General features: G+C 49.2%; 1 protein-coding gene across 1 annotated transcript in view; it reads left to right on the top strand.

The window, feature by feature from the left end:
- LOC144096728 (protein 5NUC-like) overlaps positions 1–19,457 on the top strand; it is a 591,711-nt gene that overhangs the window by 350,552 nt on the left and 221,702 nt on the right. Inside the window, 1 exon segment of the mRNA XM_077629576.1 lies at positions 869–1,063. Within this exon segment, the coding sequence (XP_077485702.1) occupies positions 869–1,063 (195 nt within the window).

The following is a 19,457-nucleotide window of genomic DNA, read 5'->3' as shown; positions in this document are numbered from 1 at the left end:
CGGTCTGGTGCGTTCTTCAGTCGGAAGTTAGCGCTCGTGGTGCGTGTTGTGTCTTCGTCCGTCATCTTGTGTTCGCGCTTCTTTTCTCATGGATCGATACCGGCTCGCTCAACTTTCCACCCTTGGCTAATCTCTGTTGCCTTCTTGTTCATTGGCAGAACATGGATGAGAAATCGAGAAAGCTTGTGACGTTCACCAAGCCGTGGCTGTGTCTTTCTTTACTGTGTCAGTGCCTGAAAGTTTCGCGCACTTTGAGCGCATTAAGAGGACGCGATGAAGAGCAAAGTAAAATAGATTGGCACTTTGAGCCACTAACAGCCAGGCGGCCTGAATCGCGCAGTGCCGGTGCAGCTCTGGCAGGAAACAACCACTGCCACTCGCACCGCTTCCCATGCGCTGCAGTGCGTGTAAGCAGCAGCGCCGCGCGATGCCATTCCGTCGTCCCGGCAGAACGCTTTTACAGGAAGCCTACTCCGACAAAAAGTTGAGCATAGGTCGTCGAGAAGCCACAGCTACACGCATGCGAGCACTGCCCGGGACCGCTTTGTAATCGGACAGTAGGTCCCCCAGGTCTGGCCGGGGTGCTGTTGCAGCATGATCACGTGACCTCACGCTCTTTATTGCGTGGGGAGCTCTTTCGCGTCGGCAGTGCGGCTGGCCGTCGCCGCTAGATGTTCGGGACTATGACACGTGTATTGAAGGCCGTGCCCGGAGGATCGACGGAGCCGACACCTGCTAAATGTGCTGACGAATGGACAGAGTGCTAGAAAGCAGGGGAAGCACCACCGCGGGCGCAGCTTTTCGCTCAATTGTTCGTGCTCAGCTGTAGCTTAACCGTTGTGGCCTATTTTTTTACGTAATTGCGCAGGCCTGGTGTCGGGCGACAAACCCCAGGGTCCCTATCCGACGGTGGTGAAGCGGTCGGGCGGATCCAGCTGCCTGGTGGTGCAGGACTTCTACATGGGAAAGTACATGGGAAACATCAGCGTCACGTGGAACGAGCAGGGTGAAGCAGTCAGCTGGAGCGGACAGCCAACACTGCTGGACAGCAGCATCCCTGACGGTGAGAAGACCACGGCGCTCTGCACCGGGCGGAGCTTATCCTGCCTCTACACGCCACAATAACGTGTGATCTGCGTCGCATATGCGCAAGTTTTAGTCGTCCAAGTGTTAGAGCGTTACTAGAATGGAAACACCATCTTGTTATTTTCGTCTATAGACTCTAAACAGAAAAACACCCAAATAGGAGTAAATGGCTCGTTGCGTAGCGCACTCCCAAAAGTGCGGTTAGATACTCTTCAGTACAGCAGTACCTGAACTACTCCTGTGTTTGAAGAGGTGATTTTGCAGTGCTTAATTAAAGGAGTAAAGTCTTACCGCAATCTAGACAAGCGTTTGTTTTGTAGTAATTGTTGCGCTCACAAAGGAGATAGCATAGGAATGATAGAATTATTGTATACTCCTTTGAAGCTCACTTCATAGTACATTTCGAGAAAATGTGCCTGTTCCTTTAAACTACTTTTTACAGAAAATCTTGGAGCAGTTTGCCTCACCATAATGTTGCAATTATAATGCTCAGAGGAGTATAATTCACTTGATGAGGAATCTCATTTTAAATGCAGTATTCCTAAGGAAGCCTCACTTTAGAGAATAAGTGCGCAATGAAAATGCAGTGACGGATTTGAAACGGTATTTTTATTGAGTACAAAAAATTCGAGCTAAGCGTCCGGGAGCTTGTTGTCGATGTTTACAGATTGGTTTGACCCACGCTCTCTTTGGGTATTTAATTTGAAATACCCAAAGGAATGAAAATAGATACCACGCTTGTGGGCTAGGAGGGCACCTAAAAGAGTTGCTGCCTATATATAGCCGTGCCATGCTATCGCTGGGTACAAGGCGTGACGTCAACGGAGGCTCCTTCTGAAAGAATGATTTAGAAAAAATAAGCGCATGAAAGCAATCACATCTCTAGGCTTGTAGTGTGAAGTGCTTCAAGTGTAGCTAAGTCAAGTTCACACAAGCAATTCAGTACATTTCACAATAGCGTAGGTATTGCTTACTTTTAAACGTTTTTCCTCGCAAAAGGTTAGATAGTAGTACATAGTAGCTAATCTACTAGCAAGTGCAGGCACGGCCAGAATAACAGGGAGCACGCGACAGGCGACGCATCAAGGAGAGACAGCATCTAAGCGCCACCTATCAACGACAGAAACACTTGGCTCTCCGCGTGCAGCGAGAGTACCCGCCACCAAGCCGCAATCTTTGCTTCAACCCTGGCGTAATCTTCGCTCGAAAGTTGCTGAGCTGTTCCGAGAAATACCGCCAGGCGATGCCTTCCTCCAAGCGGGCTGAGTTTATTGTCGATGTCGTGCGCCAAGCGCGAAGTTGTGCTGCGCTACGAAGCGCGCAGCCTTTTCTTTGCTGCAGGCATGCAGACTATACGTTAAGCAGTGATAGACCGGCGGCAAAAAGTGGGTCCGTGCTCCGGCGCCTCTCTGCGCGTGCCGACACGCATAGTTCCGACACGCATAGTTCCGACGCTCATGCTAGGTAGCGCGCATAAGCAGTTCGCAGTTCTGCGACTGTGCTCCATATTATTCTGGCCGCGCCTGTACATATCTGTACCCTGTCGAAAGACACTTTAGAGTGAACGGGCCTCTAAAGTTTCATCTCCATCGCAATTTGACCGCCACGGCCGAGATCGAACCCGCGTCTTTTGGGTCAGCAGCCAAGAAACATAACCACTCGGCCGCCGCGGCGGCCATATGGCGAACACAAAGCGTTGATCGGGAACCTTTTCCCCATAATTCAAGAAAGGCCGCCACCATTTGGAAGACGTTGAAGTAAGGAGCGTTAGCTGTTTGGCTTACTAGATGAAGAAAGCCAAGAACGCGTCGCTCGTCTCTAGAAACGGAATATCATAGCCTTTGAAACGGGGTGGATTGCCACCATGCTCGGGTACGCGTGCACGTACGCCACCTAGCGCCATCTATCAAAGAAATTACAATGTACGTATACCCATTGTCGAGTTGCACCCCCCCAAAATGCGCCTCAAACGAAATTTGCTTCGTTTAAGGGGTCAAGTTGTGCCTAGAATTCGGTTTGCGGTGCGATATGGTAACGCTTCAATTAGTAATTGCATGTATACAATGTTTGCCTATTGTTTAATTGCGGTTTTATTTCTATATCACAACCCATATGGTTCTATTTGCCTACCAAATTCGGTATACAACTGTCCTCGGATGGGTGCCCGTTGTTGTCGGAGTATATATGGCGGAACGAAGGTGTACACGTATAGCAGTCCCGTAACAAGACAGTATTCCTACCCGTTTTAGAATATTTTTTGGTGAGGGGGAAAGAGGTGAGAGGGCACAACTAATATTAATGGCGCCATCTTGGATTCGAGAAACCTAAAAATTGCCGCCTTTTGTGCTTTTAGGCATATTCATTGCTTTAAATGGCACACGTGATATTCGCTTTGCCTCGCCAACAGCATAAAGAAAGAAGGATAAACTTGCCCAATTTTCGATTCTGTGTAACGATTCCGCAGCTCTTAACCCTAACAAGACAGAACCGACTGTGGATTGCCTTGATTTGGATTCTTAAGGAAAGATCAGCAGGTCGCGCCTGGATGCATAGAGTCTTCGTTGCTGTTCACGCTCGCGCATCATCGCGGCTTCGATGTCGTCCCAGCTTAAAAACGCTAGGCAGTAGGGGTCCGAAAGGATGCTAGTACGCACCATGACGTTATTAAGAACCTCACTCGTTTCGGTTACCTAACAAAAGTCGGGCCCTACCTCCACTGCGCAGAGCACGAACCATTTGGCCACGCAACCGGCTATCTGCGTGATGCGACTTGGATAACCTTTGCCATGCCTTGGCTAAATAGAAAATACTTTGTGGCAACGTATTTTCACAATTTAGCGCCAGATGGCGCCACTACAACCTACGCTATCGTTGCGTTCAGGTTGGCATACGGTAAACTAAAAGTGGTCGTGCGACCTCCTCTGTTATATCCCGCTAAATGCTTGCGTATAGCGTACGCAAGCGCTCATACGCTATACTAAATGTCTTTATTCTGCGCACAGGCCAAAGGGAGCGCAACAGCAATTAACATAGCGAGGGGAGCGATGCTTTAGTGTAATTTCTATAGCCAGGGGAAGCGAAGAATTATATTAATGCCTTTGGAATAGTTAGGAATCAGAAGCTACCAGCAGACTCCACCTTCACCCTCCAGATACATTCCTGCATTCTGTTCTGCTTAGCCGGTGCATTCTTGGGCAGGGTTCAAAAGAAAACATTCGACTGTATAGTTCGGAAAGGAATGTAATTTAAGTTAAAAAGAACGCCAACTAAAAACGAGGAAAAAAATCACGCTGTTTCGGAACCTACTCGTTTCCTCCAACACGTGTGACTTAGAGCGAGTGGCAGCTTCCCTTTTTTAGCCCTTCGGTTAATCATCCACTGGGTCACCAGACGTTCACCGTGGATGTAAGAGGGGCGGGGGGAGCGGTTAACATTGTCCCGCTTCTGCTGAATCTGCCCTGGCTTAATCAAGAGCTTTCTACGCGGGCGCAGAGCAGTGTCCAGCACAATAGTTCCCTCGATGTCAATTTTGTGGTCACAAGCCTCGCAGTGTCCGCCACCGCGCTCTGTTCATGTGTTTTACATCCGCTTCGTTTTGCTTCATTCTTTCGCCAGCGCTGAGTCTCCCTGATTTCTCCGCTGGAGCATTTGAAACATAATCGGAGGCCTTTGCGCTGTTGCCCAATTAGGGTGACGCGTTTGTCGGCCAGCCTGCATCACCTTGAGATTTTGAGCCTTGTCATCCCGTGCCACCATGAGGTGCTGAACCGTGTAACATTGCTGTCCATTCAGAAGCTGACAGAAGTGTGACGAAGTTGCGGGAAATGTAAAAGAAAACGCATTATTACTAATACCCAGGCAGCACAACAGCGGTGGGCTAACACCTGGCGATCATTGGCAAAAACTGGCACCACTGGCGCACTTTCAGGCCAGTTTCGGGCCAGCGTTTGGGCGATCGAGGTGCCAACGTAGGTCTGGCGTTCGTTCTGCGACATGGGCCAGTAAAGGCCTCGGACTGACTTTCCAGCTTTCGAACATTGGTAACCAGCTTTCAAACACTGGTACATCCAGATTTCAAACATTGATATCCAGCTTTTAAACACTGGTTTCCTGCTTTCGAGAATTGGCCGATGCAACATAGCAACCCACTGGCCAATGACTGGAACTGTGGATGTACCATTCAACCTAATAGATATTCATACATGAGGGTGCCAAAGAATTGATGAAAAAGACCAGTTTATTGCAAAGAGTTAAATAGGGTCACGCGTCTAGAGCACGCCGAATGGCTTGCGCTGCTTCCAGTCATCCCGGGAATTATCAGAATGGAGGACCCTAGAGCATGGTGGAAAATGCTCTGGGAAAATCATTTTCAAGTTTTCTGCGTGCGGATGATCCAGGTTGGAAACGCCGCTCGTCAAGCTGCTGTAGCACGGCTAAGACATTCATAAAGTGCTTAACGGAGCTGTCCTCCTGTGAACCGATCAATCATATCTGAAGTAATCGTTTCACTTCTCTTACAAGAGGACTCTTGCACTGCACTCTAATTCCTCGTCCAGATCTTGCACGATGACCTCACCATGCGTCGAGCCTGCGAAGGAAGGCATGATGTCATGATGAACCTAAATATGGCCGTCACAGGACAAAAACAGAAATGATTAAATAACACTGAATTTTTGTGGGACAGTCGGCATGAAGACAGTCGACACACATTTTACAGGATAATTTGTAACAACTAACACTCCATTTTTTGCACTAAGTGAAATTTAATTTTTCTCGTACCAAATTGTGATTTTTAGTTTAATGCGCACTTTCGCATCTCCAGTAATGATCTTCATGTGAAAAAACAAAGTAACATGATATTGAAAGGAAATTAATCTATCATTTTGCTTTAATATCATAACTACATATCTCTAATTTGAGAGCGTATTTTATATTCAGGTAAAGATGCACAGATTGTACCATATCCTTCATATGAACGTCAAAACAACTGTTTTGAACAAACCTCGTTTTTTTGCTGGGGTTAAAAATAAATACGCTTGTCGGAAAAAACTCAGAACACCTTTGTTTTTTTTTTTTAAATTCAACAGTTTATCTTAGTCGCTTCCAATGCATGTAATGCAGATTCGAAACTGACTTGAAAACCACACAAAACAACCATCTGAAAGTCCAGAGTAATGCGTTTTTTTTCATTGAGGGATAACATGGCAAAAGCTTTCGCCTTAAATCCCGGATTTTCTATTGCACCTGCAGGTGTGTTAGCCAAAGAGAAACAGCGCGGAAGTAGTACACACATCCTTACCGACTGGTCTGTAGTGGAACACAAAGCAGTTCCGACTGCTGCCCTGCATAAGCTATACATGTCAAACGTATTCCTGAATGCATCGGATGTCAGGTCACATGAATTCAAACCCGCTGTTCGAAGAAGTAGTGAATGTCTGTTGAGTTCATTGCACCAAAGACGAAAAACAAATTTCTTACCATTCAGGAAGATCTGCACTGCGCCCGACGTCAAGCCAGACATATGGCAATTACAGTAGGTACATAGAAGTCGTCCTCGTGCTTTGTCTCGTTCTCTTTCTCTCCCGGAAAAAAATATAGCCGCTTGTTGTCAAAGCAACACTTACTCCCAAAACTATAATCATTTCCGACCGTATCTCAAGATAAAATACTTGTACTACGTACAAATAACATATTGCACGCCAGGGTAGTGAGCCGCGTCGGAGCTCTCATATAGTATCAGATGTGGGTTTTTGCTTGCGCAGACTACGAACTGAGCCAGCTGGAGTGCGCATGCTCTTTCGTCGCGCTGGTTGTGCGCCGCCGTGCCAGTCGAGGCAAGACTCGTCCACTCAAGAATGTGTCGTGGCGATACATCGCGGTGCGAGGAGTGGCAGGGGACCCGACCAAGGCCAGAGTACTCCTCCCATGACGTCACGAAAAGAGGCCCACAGTCGCCGCCACTTATGGAGGAGTTTTTGGAATCGCGGCCGGGATCCCCTGTCAGAAATAAGCTTCCTTTGATCAATGAACACTTTCTTTTCTGGTAAACGCTATTATAAAAAGCAGGCAATCCACGAGGCATCTATTTAGAAGCAATAGCCATTAACCAGCTTTGTAAAGGTTGTTTAGAGGTACTAATATCAGCAACTCTGTCGCGTTCTCGTCTTCCTCAGTAAACGTTTGTTTGTACATTCCTTTAAATAAATTTAGCTCTATTTTAAATCCTTTACCTTCCTTATTTCTGTCCCTACAATTTTATACAGCGCAGCTATAATGTGAAATGAAACACAGTCGATTAGCTTCACAGCTTCGTATGTTTTTTATTGGGGGCACATGTATTTATTAAAATTTTGCTCTCAAGGCAAATATATACATTTCCGCCGTCCACCTAATTACAACATAGCAAGGAGATGTCACGGTTTGCGGATGTGGGACTTCGGCTGGGGTCGACGTAGCTGTTCTCAATGCTCACAAGTAGCTCCACTGCCGATTCCTTGCTGTTTCGTTAGAGATGGAATGGAGAAATTGGTGCCCATTTTCATTATCGGCATCTTTACAAAATAAACTCTAATGATAAAGTCAGATTTTACTGCAACTGGATATTTGATGCCTGGAGCTCGGTCTTCAATATGTACAGTAAATAAGGCGTTCATTTCCTTAGATAATATGCCAGAATGTATCTTGCTGGTTACATATTCTGTTAAGTTTAGAATCTTATCCACTTCCTGCTCTTTGGTGAATACTTCGGCTGACTCTTTAAGCGCTTTTTTCAAAGCAGCGGACTCAAGACGCGTTCGCTTCGAGTCGAGGACATCCCTTGAGTTGCATGGCTTAGAAAGATCAGACGGGCATTCAGGAAACTTTGTTGGGATTGTGGCTGTGTGGAAGCGCCGCATTGGTGGTGCTCTCTTTAAGCTCGTCGATGTGGGAGCCCTCTCGGACGAGTGAAGTTCGCAAGCCTAGAGAAGTTCGATTTTGTTTAAATAGCAACTGTAACTTGGCAAGAGAGCTATCTCTTGAATTACTGGATTCGCTGCTTAAAACTGTAACAAGCTTCCTGGTTTACAGGCACTTTTCTAAAATGCAGCGCTAAGACTATCCTATTTTTGAGATGAGTCTATTATTTAGAGACGGTTCCAAACAACTTACCTTGGAGTGCGGTGACACAACGAAATTTGCTCGTGGTATAGCTCTAATACAGCCGTTCTGTTCTTCACCCCGGAGAAACTTCACAACATGGTTTTGTGCCCCGATTTGCAATTAATCCGGCAATTAGGTACGCAGCACTCGTTAGGCATAATCTGGCAGGAGGGTAATCCACATTCCGTTCCAATGAAGGCACTAGCTCATCACCTGGACAGACACACAACCGCAAGCGCAGCACAAGGTGTAGACTTTGCATGCACGGTCAGCGTACAGAAAAAAGTACGTTCGGAAACATGTCGCGACGTGCCACGACTTCGCTTTCCCCGAGGCAATCAAAGGAGTGTCACGTGTTTGCGGAACCGATCCCATTGTCGTCGCCGCCGTCCCCCACTCCGACTTCTCCGAATAGGTGAGGTTAACCATTGTATACCTTGCTGGCCTCATCTGCAACACCCCTACTTAGCTCGGAGCATGAAAACATGCTGCACAGAACTTCTATGTAGGCGTCTTTTATGTGACGTAGCTCAGAGGGTGGGGGGAAGGAAGAGGCATCATGCGTTAAGTTCTTTAGAGGGTGTTGGTGTAGTGCCTAGAATATACTTGCTAGTGTGCCGAGGGCGCGCGCTCGCGTGGCCGCTGCGGTGATGCCTTCCTGCGGCCACCGCGTGGTGGCGCTGCCAGTCGCTAAGGTGCCACCACGCCGCGCTCGCTGCCGAGGCTACGTAGGTACGCTGCGCTTTTCACTAGGAAGCCTGTCTCTGAACGCTTTGAGAGCACTTTTTGCATAAAAACACTACTGGCTGCAGACAATCTTACCGGTCTGGCATTACCAGGAGAAAATCCTGGACTGAAACAGCGCTCGCCGAAGCGTTTGACACATACCACCAGGTCCAGTTTGCTAAATTTTTATTCGTGTGTGGTTGAACCGCGGAAGTCATATCGACTGCCTAATGTTCAGCGAGGTACCCAACTTCAAATAAGCAAGGAAAGTTTATGCGTTGGCCGCATTACGTTGTTGTGATTGAACGATCGAGTATGGTCCGGACTCATTGTTGCTACATGGAAACTTCCGATCGAGATTTTATTCTACTAGGGGCCAGTCGATTGCGATCCGCGCATCGCGATCGTAGGTGAAGGACATCGTATACACCTTCATGCTGAGTGCGCGCTCGGCTAGCTCTGTCCAGGTGAAAGACCGAGTCGTGGCCCCCATTAATTCTCAATGGCGAGGAGAACATCCAACCCGGAATGGCGTCGCATATAGGTACAAGAAAAGCAGGGCACTCTCGCTCTTTCCCACCACGGGTTCCGTCTTCAAAGATCGCATGCGACGATCAACACAAGCAGTTGGAATGGGTCTCACTATTGATGTGTTTTATTTGCAAATCACAGCTTGCTTGATCAACTCATGCAGGTGTGTATGAGCTGGCGCTTCCCTTTGTAAGAGAACAAAATAAAACGGTGATTGTACCATATTGATTCTTATTTACAAATCTGGAATACAGTAAAAACAGATCAAGAACAGAGCTTGTTGTAAGCGCGTGCTTGCTTTGTTCTTTGCCGAGAAAATACACGACCACAAGGCTGCGTTCCGGCATCAAGCTTCCAAATGTTATACCATTCTTTGTATATACAAAGTGGCAAAGTTGTTTTTCTCCGCTCCATAACGTGCGTTGGCTACAGAGCCATAGGTGCTTGAGATATTTTGGTCCAGGTTGCATGGATACAAATTGAGTCCAACGGATGCTGATCTTCAACAGCAATACAACCCATCTGCTGCTGCGGGCATGAGTTCTCACTCGACTCCTCTGTTGCTGCCGGCTCGTCGGAAACATCGTCGAGCGTGCTTGACGGCCCATGGCTGACGCCTGCACCGGCACTGCGCGTTTGCCTTTTATCGGCAGGTTGGTCACACAGGTTCCTCACTTTTCTTTTCGATGTCTTCTTAGGCAGAAGGTATTTCTGATAGTTGTCGAATACTGCTGGCATGACATCGGGCATGAGATGCATGTGGTCTATCTCTAGCGAGCTCGTTGACGACACCGTTCACCGTCTCTCGATGTGGTAGTCTTCAAAATGTTTCTCGCAGACAACACACGCTGGAGTCAACTTGCGGTCCTGTCTTTTGATCAGCCGTTCCCACTCCGCAAGCCGTGTTGAATCCGAGGACACACGGAACATGGATGCCTTGCCCGGATTCGATCGGTAGCCACTCCGACAGAGCGGCACGAAACATGTTTTTTCTCGGCCTCGATGCTTCGACTTTACCATCTTTAGGCGCTGTGGTTTTCCCTCACGTGGAACAGCACGGACAAAACAACAGAAAAAAGCTTAGATGCGGCCAAAATGCTGTAATCCACAGCGCGCACGACCAATGCAACTGCAGCGACTGCGGTATGTCCGGCAGCAACGGCACCTTTACGACGAGCAGCGCCCCTTGCGGCCAAAGTTGGAAGGCATCGCGCGCGCTGCCACCCTCTCCCATTGGGAGAGCGCTCCGCTCGACACACTAGTAGGATATTCTAGGCACTATAGTGTTGGCCCGACGGTGGTGGTGGTAGGGGAGGGATTGAGGCTGCAGGGGGAGAGCCATTTTTTAAAAAACAGCTTTTGTGGTCGCAAATAATTTTGAGCTGAAAGGTAGAGAAAGGAAGATCTTGGGAGGGGGGCACGAACGGCGCAGCGCATCGCTGCGCACTAGAGAAACAGCTAGAAGAAAGTCAGTAAAAAAAAGCGCTTCGCGGGCAAGGGTGTTTACGCACTGCCTTGAAAATGGCACGTCCGGAAGATGAGTTGGGGAGATACGGGACTTCAAAACAGAGAGGGGACGGGGGCCGAAACTTATGAAAGAGGCTTGCAATTATCGGAGAATGAGTGATAAGCAGTTTTGAAGGCAAGGGTGTGGAAAACGCGGAAGTGTCGAAGTATTATAGCAAAGTTGCAGGAGAAGCATCATGTCTGTCGACCGAAAACTTTGAAGGGAAAAACGTGGAGCTTTGAGATGGATTTCGACTATACGACTTCTGACACTCGCGCATATTTTGGGGACGTGTGTTAGTTCAGGATGTCTTAAAATGATAATATGAAACAACAAAAACATTGAACAATAAATAAAATATGATGCAAGCAAATTCGCACACTTTTATAGTATTACATATGGGACATGTGGCTAACAAGCTATGTTAACATACGTCTAACACTCTGTCAGTAGATTTATTCGCTGGTCGTCGAAGAATGCTCCAACTTTTTGTTGGTGTGGAAATTTCACGCAAAAAAGGTAAAACAAACAAAACCGTTTGAAATATTGCTCGCAACTATTTCCGATGCTTTTCATCAATAAAGTTAATGCTCGAAAGCAAAAATAATAATTTGCGAGCAAATAAGTAAAGCCGTCAGCAAGAGCTATAGCCTCAATGGAAATTACGCAACAGAACAGTAAAATGCACAAAATAATTACATTTTGAAACATTACGATTTGCAGAAAAGGAAGGAAAAAGCAAATCGGAAAACGCTGGGGAAAGCGCGATCACGTAGAACGACGTACGGAAGCGTAGGAATCTCTTACCGCGTGATCGCTTGCGTTTATGAAGCGGCTGCCTATTATTTCGCGCGTGCGCAACTTATAATTGTAAATTACGAGGCCATTGCTTCTGTGATGACCCCATAATGCGCAGGTCCACACGGGACGGAGAGGCAAAGAGACACCGTATGGCTCAGTTTAAACAAACAGGTATATTCAATAATTACACATGATTAAGATTATACATCAGAGGCTGGGGCGTCCGAGCTTACGTGCCGACGACTTCATGGGGGCGATGGAGTGGCTCCGGAGTTGGGCTCGAGCGGTTGCTGGCAGAAGCTGCACGCCGTCGGGCTTCGGCGCTGAAGGCCCTCTTGGCGAACGATGTCGTCCTGAGCGTGTATGCAGTAGAATTTCAGTAGTCGTCCGTTTCTTCGAGGATGGTTCACAAACCCTTCCTCTAGTGTCGTTCGGCTTGGAAGATGAACAGGAGGCGAGCTTGTAGATGATGACAGCAGAGCATAATTTTACAACATACATATACAGAGAGTTAAACTGGAAAAAGCAGAACTGAATTTACAAAAGAACAAACTTTGCACTACTTTACTCATCGACCGGGCAGGTTAGTGCCTAAGTAGCATCACATTACATGCTAAGCATGAAGCCCCAGCTCAGACTCGACTGCATCCGTTTACATGTGCTTTTAAGCACTTGATTAACAAAGGACTAAGGGCGGTCATTTCCAGTGGCCCGCCCAAAGCATCAATTTTCCAATCCAAAATAACATGCGAGATGGGGACCACCCCCTGGGTTGGGCTTAGCCTCGAACCCAGAGTCTGTTAACAATACAAACTAAATAAACAACAAAAACGCCACCACTCTCTCTCAAGTGAGAGTATACACAGGCTCTCTCTTCGGAGCTAATTCACTAGCGCCTGTCTTTCCACATTCTTGGCGAGTACTGCCTGTCCGCCATGACAGGTGTCCGTCACGGCCCTTCTGGGAATGCGCTTTTGTTCATGAGGCACGGCGGGAAGCTGTGGGTGCCTTCCTGGCGATAGCCCACGTCGAAAGGGGAAGGAGGGAAAGAATGTTGTCTTCGCGGTAGCGCATAGCGTCGGCTGTGGTACGGCGCGCTCTGGCCCGCTGACAGCTCCCTTGTCCTGGAATGTGCCCGGAAATTGGGGAGGATAAAGCCTGTTTCCCCGCGGCGGCGGCGGCGGGTCCGGTTGTTCTGGTCGTCACTCAAAGTGCATGGCTGGGTAATTGATGATGCCGCTGTCATCTGGGTCTCCGTCTACGCCGCGCCGTGGAACGTGGAACCTCGCAGCACACAAGGAATGTCACACTTCGTTTCTGGACGCTGCTAAAATTGCGCACAAACTCGGCTTAAGGGAATCCACTTGCACTGGGTTATTACGTTTGATTTAGGATGTCCATTAAGCAGACACGCACTGCGTAGTGTGGCAGTGAATTCATCAGAGTTAAGCAAAAAGCGCTTTTCAAATTAAAAAATTTATAAAATTTGACTTTTTGTAGAAGGAAGCCCTTTTGGGCTGGTTTTCAGATACTCGCGGAAGCAGAGCGTGCAAAAACTCTTTGTTTGAAATACATAAATTCCAAACAAATAGGCGGGCTATTTTGCCCAGAAATCGGACAAAGGCAACAGCGTGAGCTCTGTGTGTGCACTTCTCAAAAAAGTATATTGTTTTCATAGGTGGCTTGGCTAAGCCATATAGAGCTTCACGAATCATTACAACTGGGCCATGGCAGCGCGCATTCGTTAATTACTAAATTTACGGGACCTTTTAAAACGAATTTTAGTGCTTAGCTGCAGCTGCTTCTGTTTGCCCAGTATTAACAATAGGATTCTATAGATCTCTAGTTGTCGGTCTGGGTGTCGTCGTCGTCGGCCTTATGCGACAGAACGGTTCCTCTCTGGCGGAATATGCACAGTCCCCTGACCACCACCGAAGTCGCCGTCACGTCGTTGCACAACTCAAAATGAGCGAACGGACAACACAGAAGTCAATGGCAGCAGCACACAAGGAATGTCACACTCGCTCACCCTCCAGAAGAATGTTCTCCGAACATTTGAGTCCCTGCAGCTCCCCTTGTCTTTCTGAATCGCCTCGCACAGTGCGTCCGACAAAACACTTTTCGCTGCACTCAACACCACTGCACAACACCAATGCCTCCGCTGTCATAACTGGCGTCTCCAGGGGCAGCACTGATCTTCTTTTACAGATAAACATGAAACTCAGCACCCAAGCCTCTCCTTTCTAGTCCAAACTGGACGAAATAAATTTACCACAGTTACAAAGGAGCTCCCACTTCTAGCACGATCATGGCACAGACAAAATTATAGATAACGAAAGGAAGTAGGGCAGGTTCTGCATGCGCTCCGCATGCTCTCCTGTGAAGGTGTTACTTAATGACAGAAAGGTTTAACTATTAACTCCGATAACTTAACACATACGCATATAGCAATGTTATGAGCTGCGGCATTACACAATTCTGACCAGTTCACAACTCCGCTCTGTTTACACCATTAGTCCGACTTAGCTTTCCGATTTCGCAGCGGATATCGGCCTTCATGAGTCATACTAAGTAAGTATGTGACCCTTTGTCTGCTTTGGGACTCGCGAGGGCTCGTGGCAGGAGCCTCTCCTGGCGTTATCTGCGCGGCAACCTCGCGCGCTTCTTCTTCTAGCAATGCATGAAGTAAATCCGGTGGCATTCTGGCCGTCACCTCTGGCGCCTGCCGAACAAATGCAGGAGAGGGCGTTTCTTGCGAACTATCTGCGCGCTCCGCTTCACTTCTGTCCCCATCAAAATCCGCGCTTTCCCTTTCCTCATTTCGTGAATACTGAACCGGTGCCGACTTGAGGCGATTTGCGTGTATCCTTATCAAGCGCCGGTTTACGTCTCGGACTCTGAAGTTTACCGGAGAAAGCTTCTCGACAACCTCGCACGGTCCTCCCCACTTCGTCTGGAACTTACGAGCTAGCCCAATCTGCCTTTGGCAGTTTTCAATGTACACGCTGTCCCCCACATTAAACGGCGCGTCTCTAGCACTGCGATCGTGCACCTCCTTCCTGCGCTTCGCCGCTTTCTTTAAGGCCTCCTTTGCGATGTCCCTCGCCACTTGCAAGCGCGATTCTAGCTCAACCTTATAGTCGTCCAGTGAAGCGTATGGGACACGACGGGGGCCCTCTGGCACTTCACTAGGCTGGTCCGGGTCTCGGCCGTAGAGAAGAAAGAATGGCGATTCGCCCGTGCTCTCGTGTGCTGCGGAATTGTAGGCAAACATTGCATACGGGAGCCACAAGTCCCAGTCCCGCTGGTCGCGCGAAACAAAATGCGACAGGAACCCGGCCACGGTTTGGTTCAGACGCTCCACCGCGCCGTTGCAAGCCGGATGGTACGGTGTTGTCTGCTTCTTAGCGATCTTAAGCAGCTCGCAAACTCTCCTCATTAGCTGCGACACGAAGTTCGTTCCCCGATCTGTCAAGAGTTGCCTCGGGGGTCCATGTCGGAGCACGATCTGTTCGACAAATGCTCTTGCGACCGTGTCTGCCTTCTGATCTGGGAGTGCTACCGCTTCCGCGTATTTTGAAAGGTGGTCGACAAATACTAAAATGTACTTGTTTCCGGAAGTGGTCGTGGGCAATGGGCCCATTATGTCCATACCTGTCCGCTCGAAGGGAGCCGAAACCTCAGGGAACGGCTGAATTGGAGCTGGTCTTCGTCCCTTGGGTGTTTTTCTTTCGAGACAGGAATGACACTTCGCACAGTAGTCTCTAACATCCTGTCGCATGCCACTCCAAAAGTACAATCGCTCCACACGCCTGCGTGTCTTCGCTACGCCAAAATGACCGGCGCATGGCGCATCGTGAAACGCGCGAAGAACCCTTTCTGTCCACGACCGAGGTATGACCACTCTCTCCCAAGCGGTTTTCTCTGGTCTCCCTTTCCTGGTTGGCCTCGTGCGCCGACACAGGGTGCCGTCTTTGCCAATGAAATAACCTAGCTGTTCGGGGTGAGACGGTGCGTCCTCTAAGCTTTCGATTATTCGCTTCAGGTCCGGATCTTTGCACTGCTCTGTGCGTAATTCGGCGGGGTCGACTACAGGGACAAACTCATCTATAGCTGCCACGGCAGCTGTGCGGCTGAGTGCATCAGCATTCAGATGCGTCTTTCCTGACTTGTGCTCAACTTCAAAGCAGTATTCCTGCAGGTGTAGATTCCATCTGGCGAGTCGCGAGCTAGGGTCCCTGACACTCATCACCCATTTAAGAGGATGGCAGTCTGTGACTAGCTTGAATTTGCGGCCGTAAAGGTAGCATCTGAAGTGCTTTACTGCCCAGACAACGGCGAGGCACTCCCTTTCCGTAGCTCCGTACTTTTGCTGTCGGCTAGCAAAAGCAACGGGATGTTCTTTGCCCTCGATAACCTGAGATAGCACGGCACCCACTGCGAACTTTGACGCATCTGTGGCCATAACGAAGGGCAAATTAAAATCCGGGTGGCGCAACAGCGGTGCACTCATTAGCTTCCTTTTCAGGGCCCCAAAAGCATTCTTCGCGTTTTCGTCCCAGCGAAAGGCGACATTTTTGGCTGTTAAGGCGGTGAGCGGCTTAGCGAGCTTGGCGAACTCCTCTATGTGCCTTCGGTAGTAACCGATCAGGCCGAGAAACTGCCGGACCTGGCGGACGCTAGTCGGGGATGGAAAATCCGAGACACACCTTAGTTTCTCAGGGTCCGGTCGCACACCGTCAGCTGAAACAACGTGCCCGAGGTATTTCACCTCGTTTTTGAGGAATTGGCACTTAGAGGGCTTCAGCTTGAGACCCGCTCCTCTTAGTCGCACCAAAACCTGCTCAATATCGCGCAAATGGTTCTCAAAACTGTCACTGTATATGATAATGTCATCCATATACACGAAGCACAGCCTCCCCAGAAGACCTGCCAGGATAACATCAGCGGTTCTCTGCCAGATAGCAGGGCTGTTGGCCAGACCCATCGGCATTCTTTTCCATTCATAGTGCCCTGAGGGCGTGTTGAATGCCGTTTTCTCGGCATCTGCCGGATCCATTGCTATCTGCCAGAATCCCGCCGCCATGTCCACTACCGTGAAGTACCTGGCAGAGCCCAGCTGAGAAAGCGTCTCCTGTATATTGGGGATGGGGTATGGATCGATGCGAGTTACGGCATTTAGTTTGCGGTAGTCCACTACCAATCGATACGAGCCATCTGGCGTTTCCACCAATAGTGCTGGTGCTCCCCAGGGTGACTTTGAGTGTTCGACAATGCCGCGATCAATCAGGTCCTGCACCTGCCGCTCCATCTCCTCACGTTGGGAGTAAGGAATCCTGTACGCACGCTGGTAAACGGGCGATGAAGTGCCGGTTTCTATCCTGTGCTTTATAACGCCACAGCAGCCCAAATCCAGGTTGGACGCGGCGAATACCTCCGAGTAGTCGTTCAGCAAACCAGCCAGAGCCTCCCTCTCCCTGGATTTTACGTGAGAAAGATCGAACGGCACCTTTGGAGCAGCCGAAGGACTAGCATGCTCTACAGTTGCGAGTACCGTATCGGTGGGCTCACGTTGCTCTATCGCAGAGGTGAAGAAAGCCAATGTTTTGTTCTTGGGAAGGCTCAGTGGCTGCTGGCTACAGTTAACCACCCGTAGCGGCACACTGTGGGCGTCATTAACTGTCACGAGGCACGCGGCTGCCTTCAGGCCATTGCTGAGAGAGTCGACCGGCTCAAGCACTCCCACGGCGCCGCTCTCTACATCTGAAGGCACAAACGCGTACAAAATGTGCTCCGACCAAGGAAGGACGACCGCCTCCTCGACCAGCCGGAGGGCAACCCGCGAATATACCTTCTCCAATGATCCCACTGTTTGACGGGTGTCAATATCGGTAATGCGAATCTCAGCCCCTCTCTTGTTCAAAAACGGAACCTTTGAGCCGCCCGCATTAACCTCTTCCTCAGAGAATGAGACTACTACCTTCCCTTTTCTCAAAAAATCCTGCCCTAATATACCTGACACTCCGTTTGGCAGAGACACCGTGTCCGGGCATACGTAGCAGGGATGCTCCAATGCAATTCCGCCGAGAGAGAAGTGTAACCGGTAGAGTCCACTTATGCCAAGAGGATCCCCCGTTATGCCTACAAATTTGGTTGCCATACCACCACACGCTTCTAACACCTCGCGGTCCCCCTTCCTTCGGAACGTGTTAAAACTGCTCTCCTTAAGCAATGTCACCTTTGAACCCGTATCTATCAACAATTCCATGCAACAACCATTTAACTTGCAACGCACAACAGGGCATGCCTCGTCGGCCACACAAACTACCACCACCTCATCATCTACTGCTCCCTCCCCACGCTCCTCAGGCTGGGGAGGACTAACTAGTTTTTTGCCTCGGTATCTGGAGCCCCGCTGTCGGCTTGCTTAGGGCGTGTCTCGCCTGCTTCTCTTTGTGGCTCCCCACGGCGCACGTTTTGGCAGAACCTGGCGATGTGTCCGCGACCCTGGCAAGCGAAGCATACGATTTCTTCAAAATCTCGCATACCGCGCCTGTAGCTTTGTGGCGGTCTCCGGTTTCCAGCGAATGGGCGCTGTTGAGCGCGCGCTTCAACCTGGCGTTCTACCTGCTGAGTTAGGAGCTGTTCCAAGCGATCTAACCGCTCTGTCAAGAGAGCAACCTCAGGGTTGAGCACCGCTCTCTCTATGACGCGTACTCTCGCTGCGGCTGTCGTTAACGCCTCATTTCGTTCCTCATCCAATGCGGCCTCCACGGCTTGGTCGAAATTGCTCGGCTTGCGCGAGAGCACGAACCGGCGCACGGGGTCTTGCAGACCAGCCACGAACAAAGCGGTCATTTCCTCTTTAAGTATATCCTCCGCGTATTTCTTCCTTAGCTGGTCTCCTTCCTCCTCCCTGCTTAACGTATCGCGTGCTAGGCGCTGAAGCCGCGACGCAAATGTTCGCACGTCCTCCCCTACCATCTGTCCGGCGTCACGGAACCTCTGTACCCGCACGTGACGTGGTTCAGTGTCGAAATGCTCAAACGCAAGCTTCTTAAATTCCGAAAATGATTTTGTGGATTTTACTTTTTCGTCTCGCCAGGCAAAATCATGAGCAGCTCCTGCCATCTTACACCTCGCCATTCCCAGCATTTGAGCATCGGACCATCCCCCCATTTTCCCAATCTCTTCTAGCATGGAAAAGAAATCGCAGATTGGAACCCCTGTCTTATCTCCGGTAAACGTCGGAATGACGCTTCCTAATGCCAGCATGCTTGCTCCGAGCGACGGCTGTGGAGTGGGAGCTCCTTCAGATACAGTCATTTTTTTTTTCAAGCCCTCCAGTGCCTCAAGCCTCTCAAATGGGGGTAAAAGTCCCACAATCAGTCCCGTGATTCCCTTTTGATTACAATTTTGAAGTCATGAATGTCACAGCATTCAGAGGACATTTGCTTTTGAGACCCCACTTCTGACACCAGTGTGATGACCCCATAATGCGCAGGTCCACACGGGACGGAGAGGCAAAGAGACACCGTATGGCTCAGTTTAAACAAACAGGTATATTCAATAATTACACATGATTAAGATTATACATCAGAGGCTGGGGCGTCCGAGCTTACGTGCCGACGACTTCATGGGGCGATGGAGTGGCTCCGGAGTTGGG

The sequence above is a fragment of the Amblyomma americanum genome, chromosome 7 (assembly GCF_052857255.1).
Source record: "Amblyomma americanum isolate KBUSLIRL-KWMA chromosome 7, ASM5285725v1, whole genome shotgun sequence".
NCBI classification, from domain to species: Eukaryota; Metazoa; Arthropoda; class Arachnida; order Ixodida; family Ixodidae; genus Amblyomma; species Amblyomma americanum.
Note: the sequence above shows the minus strand (reverse complement) of the source record. Positions and strands in the feature narration are given on the sequence as shown.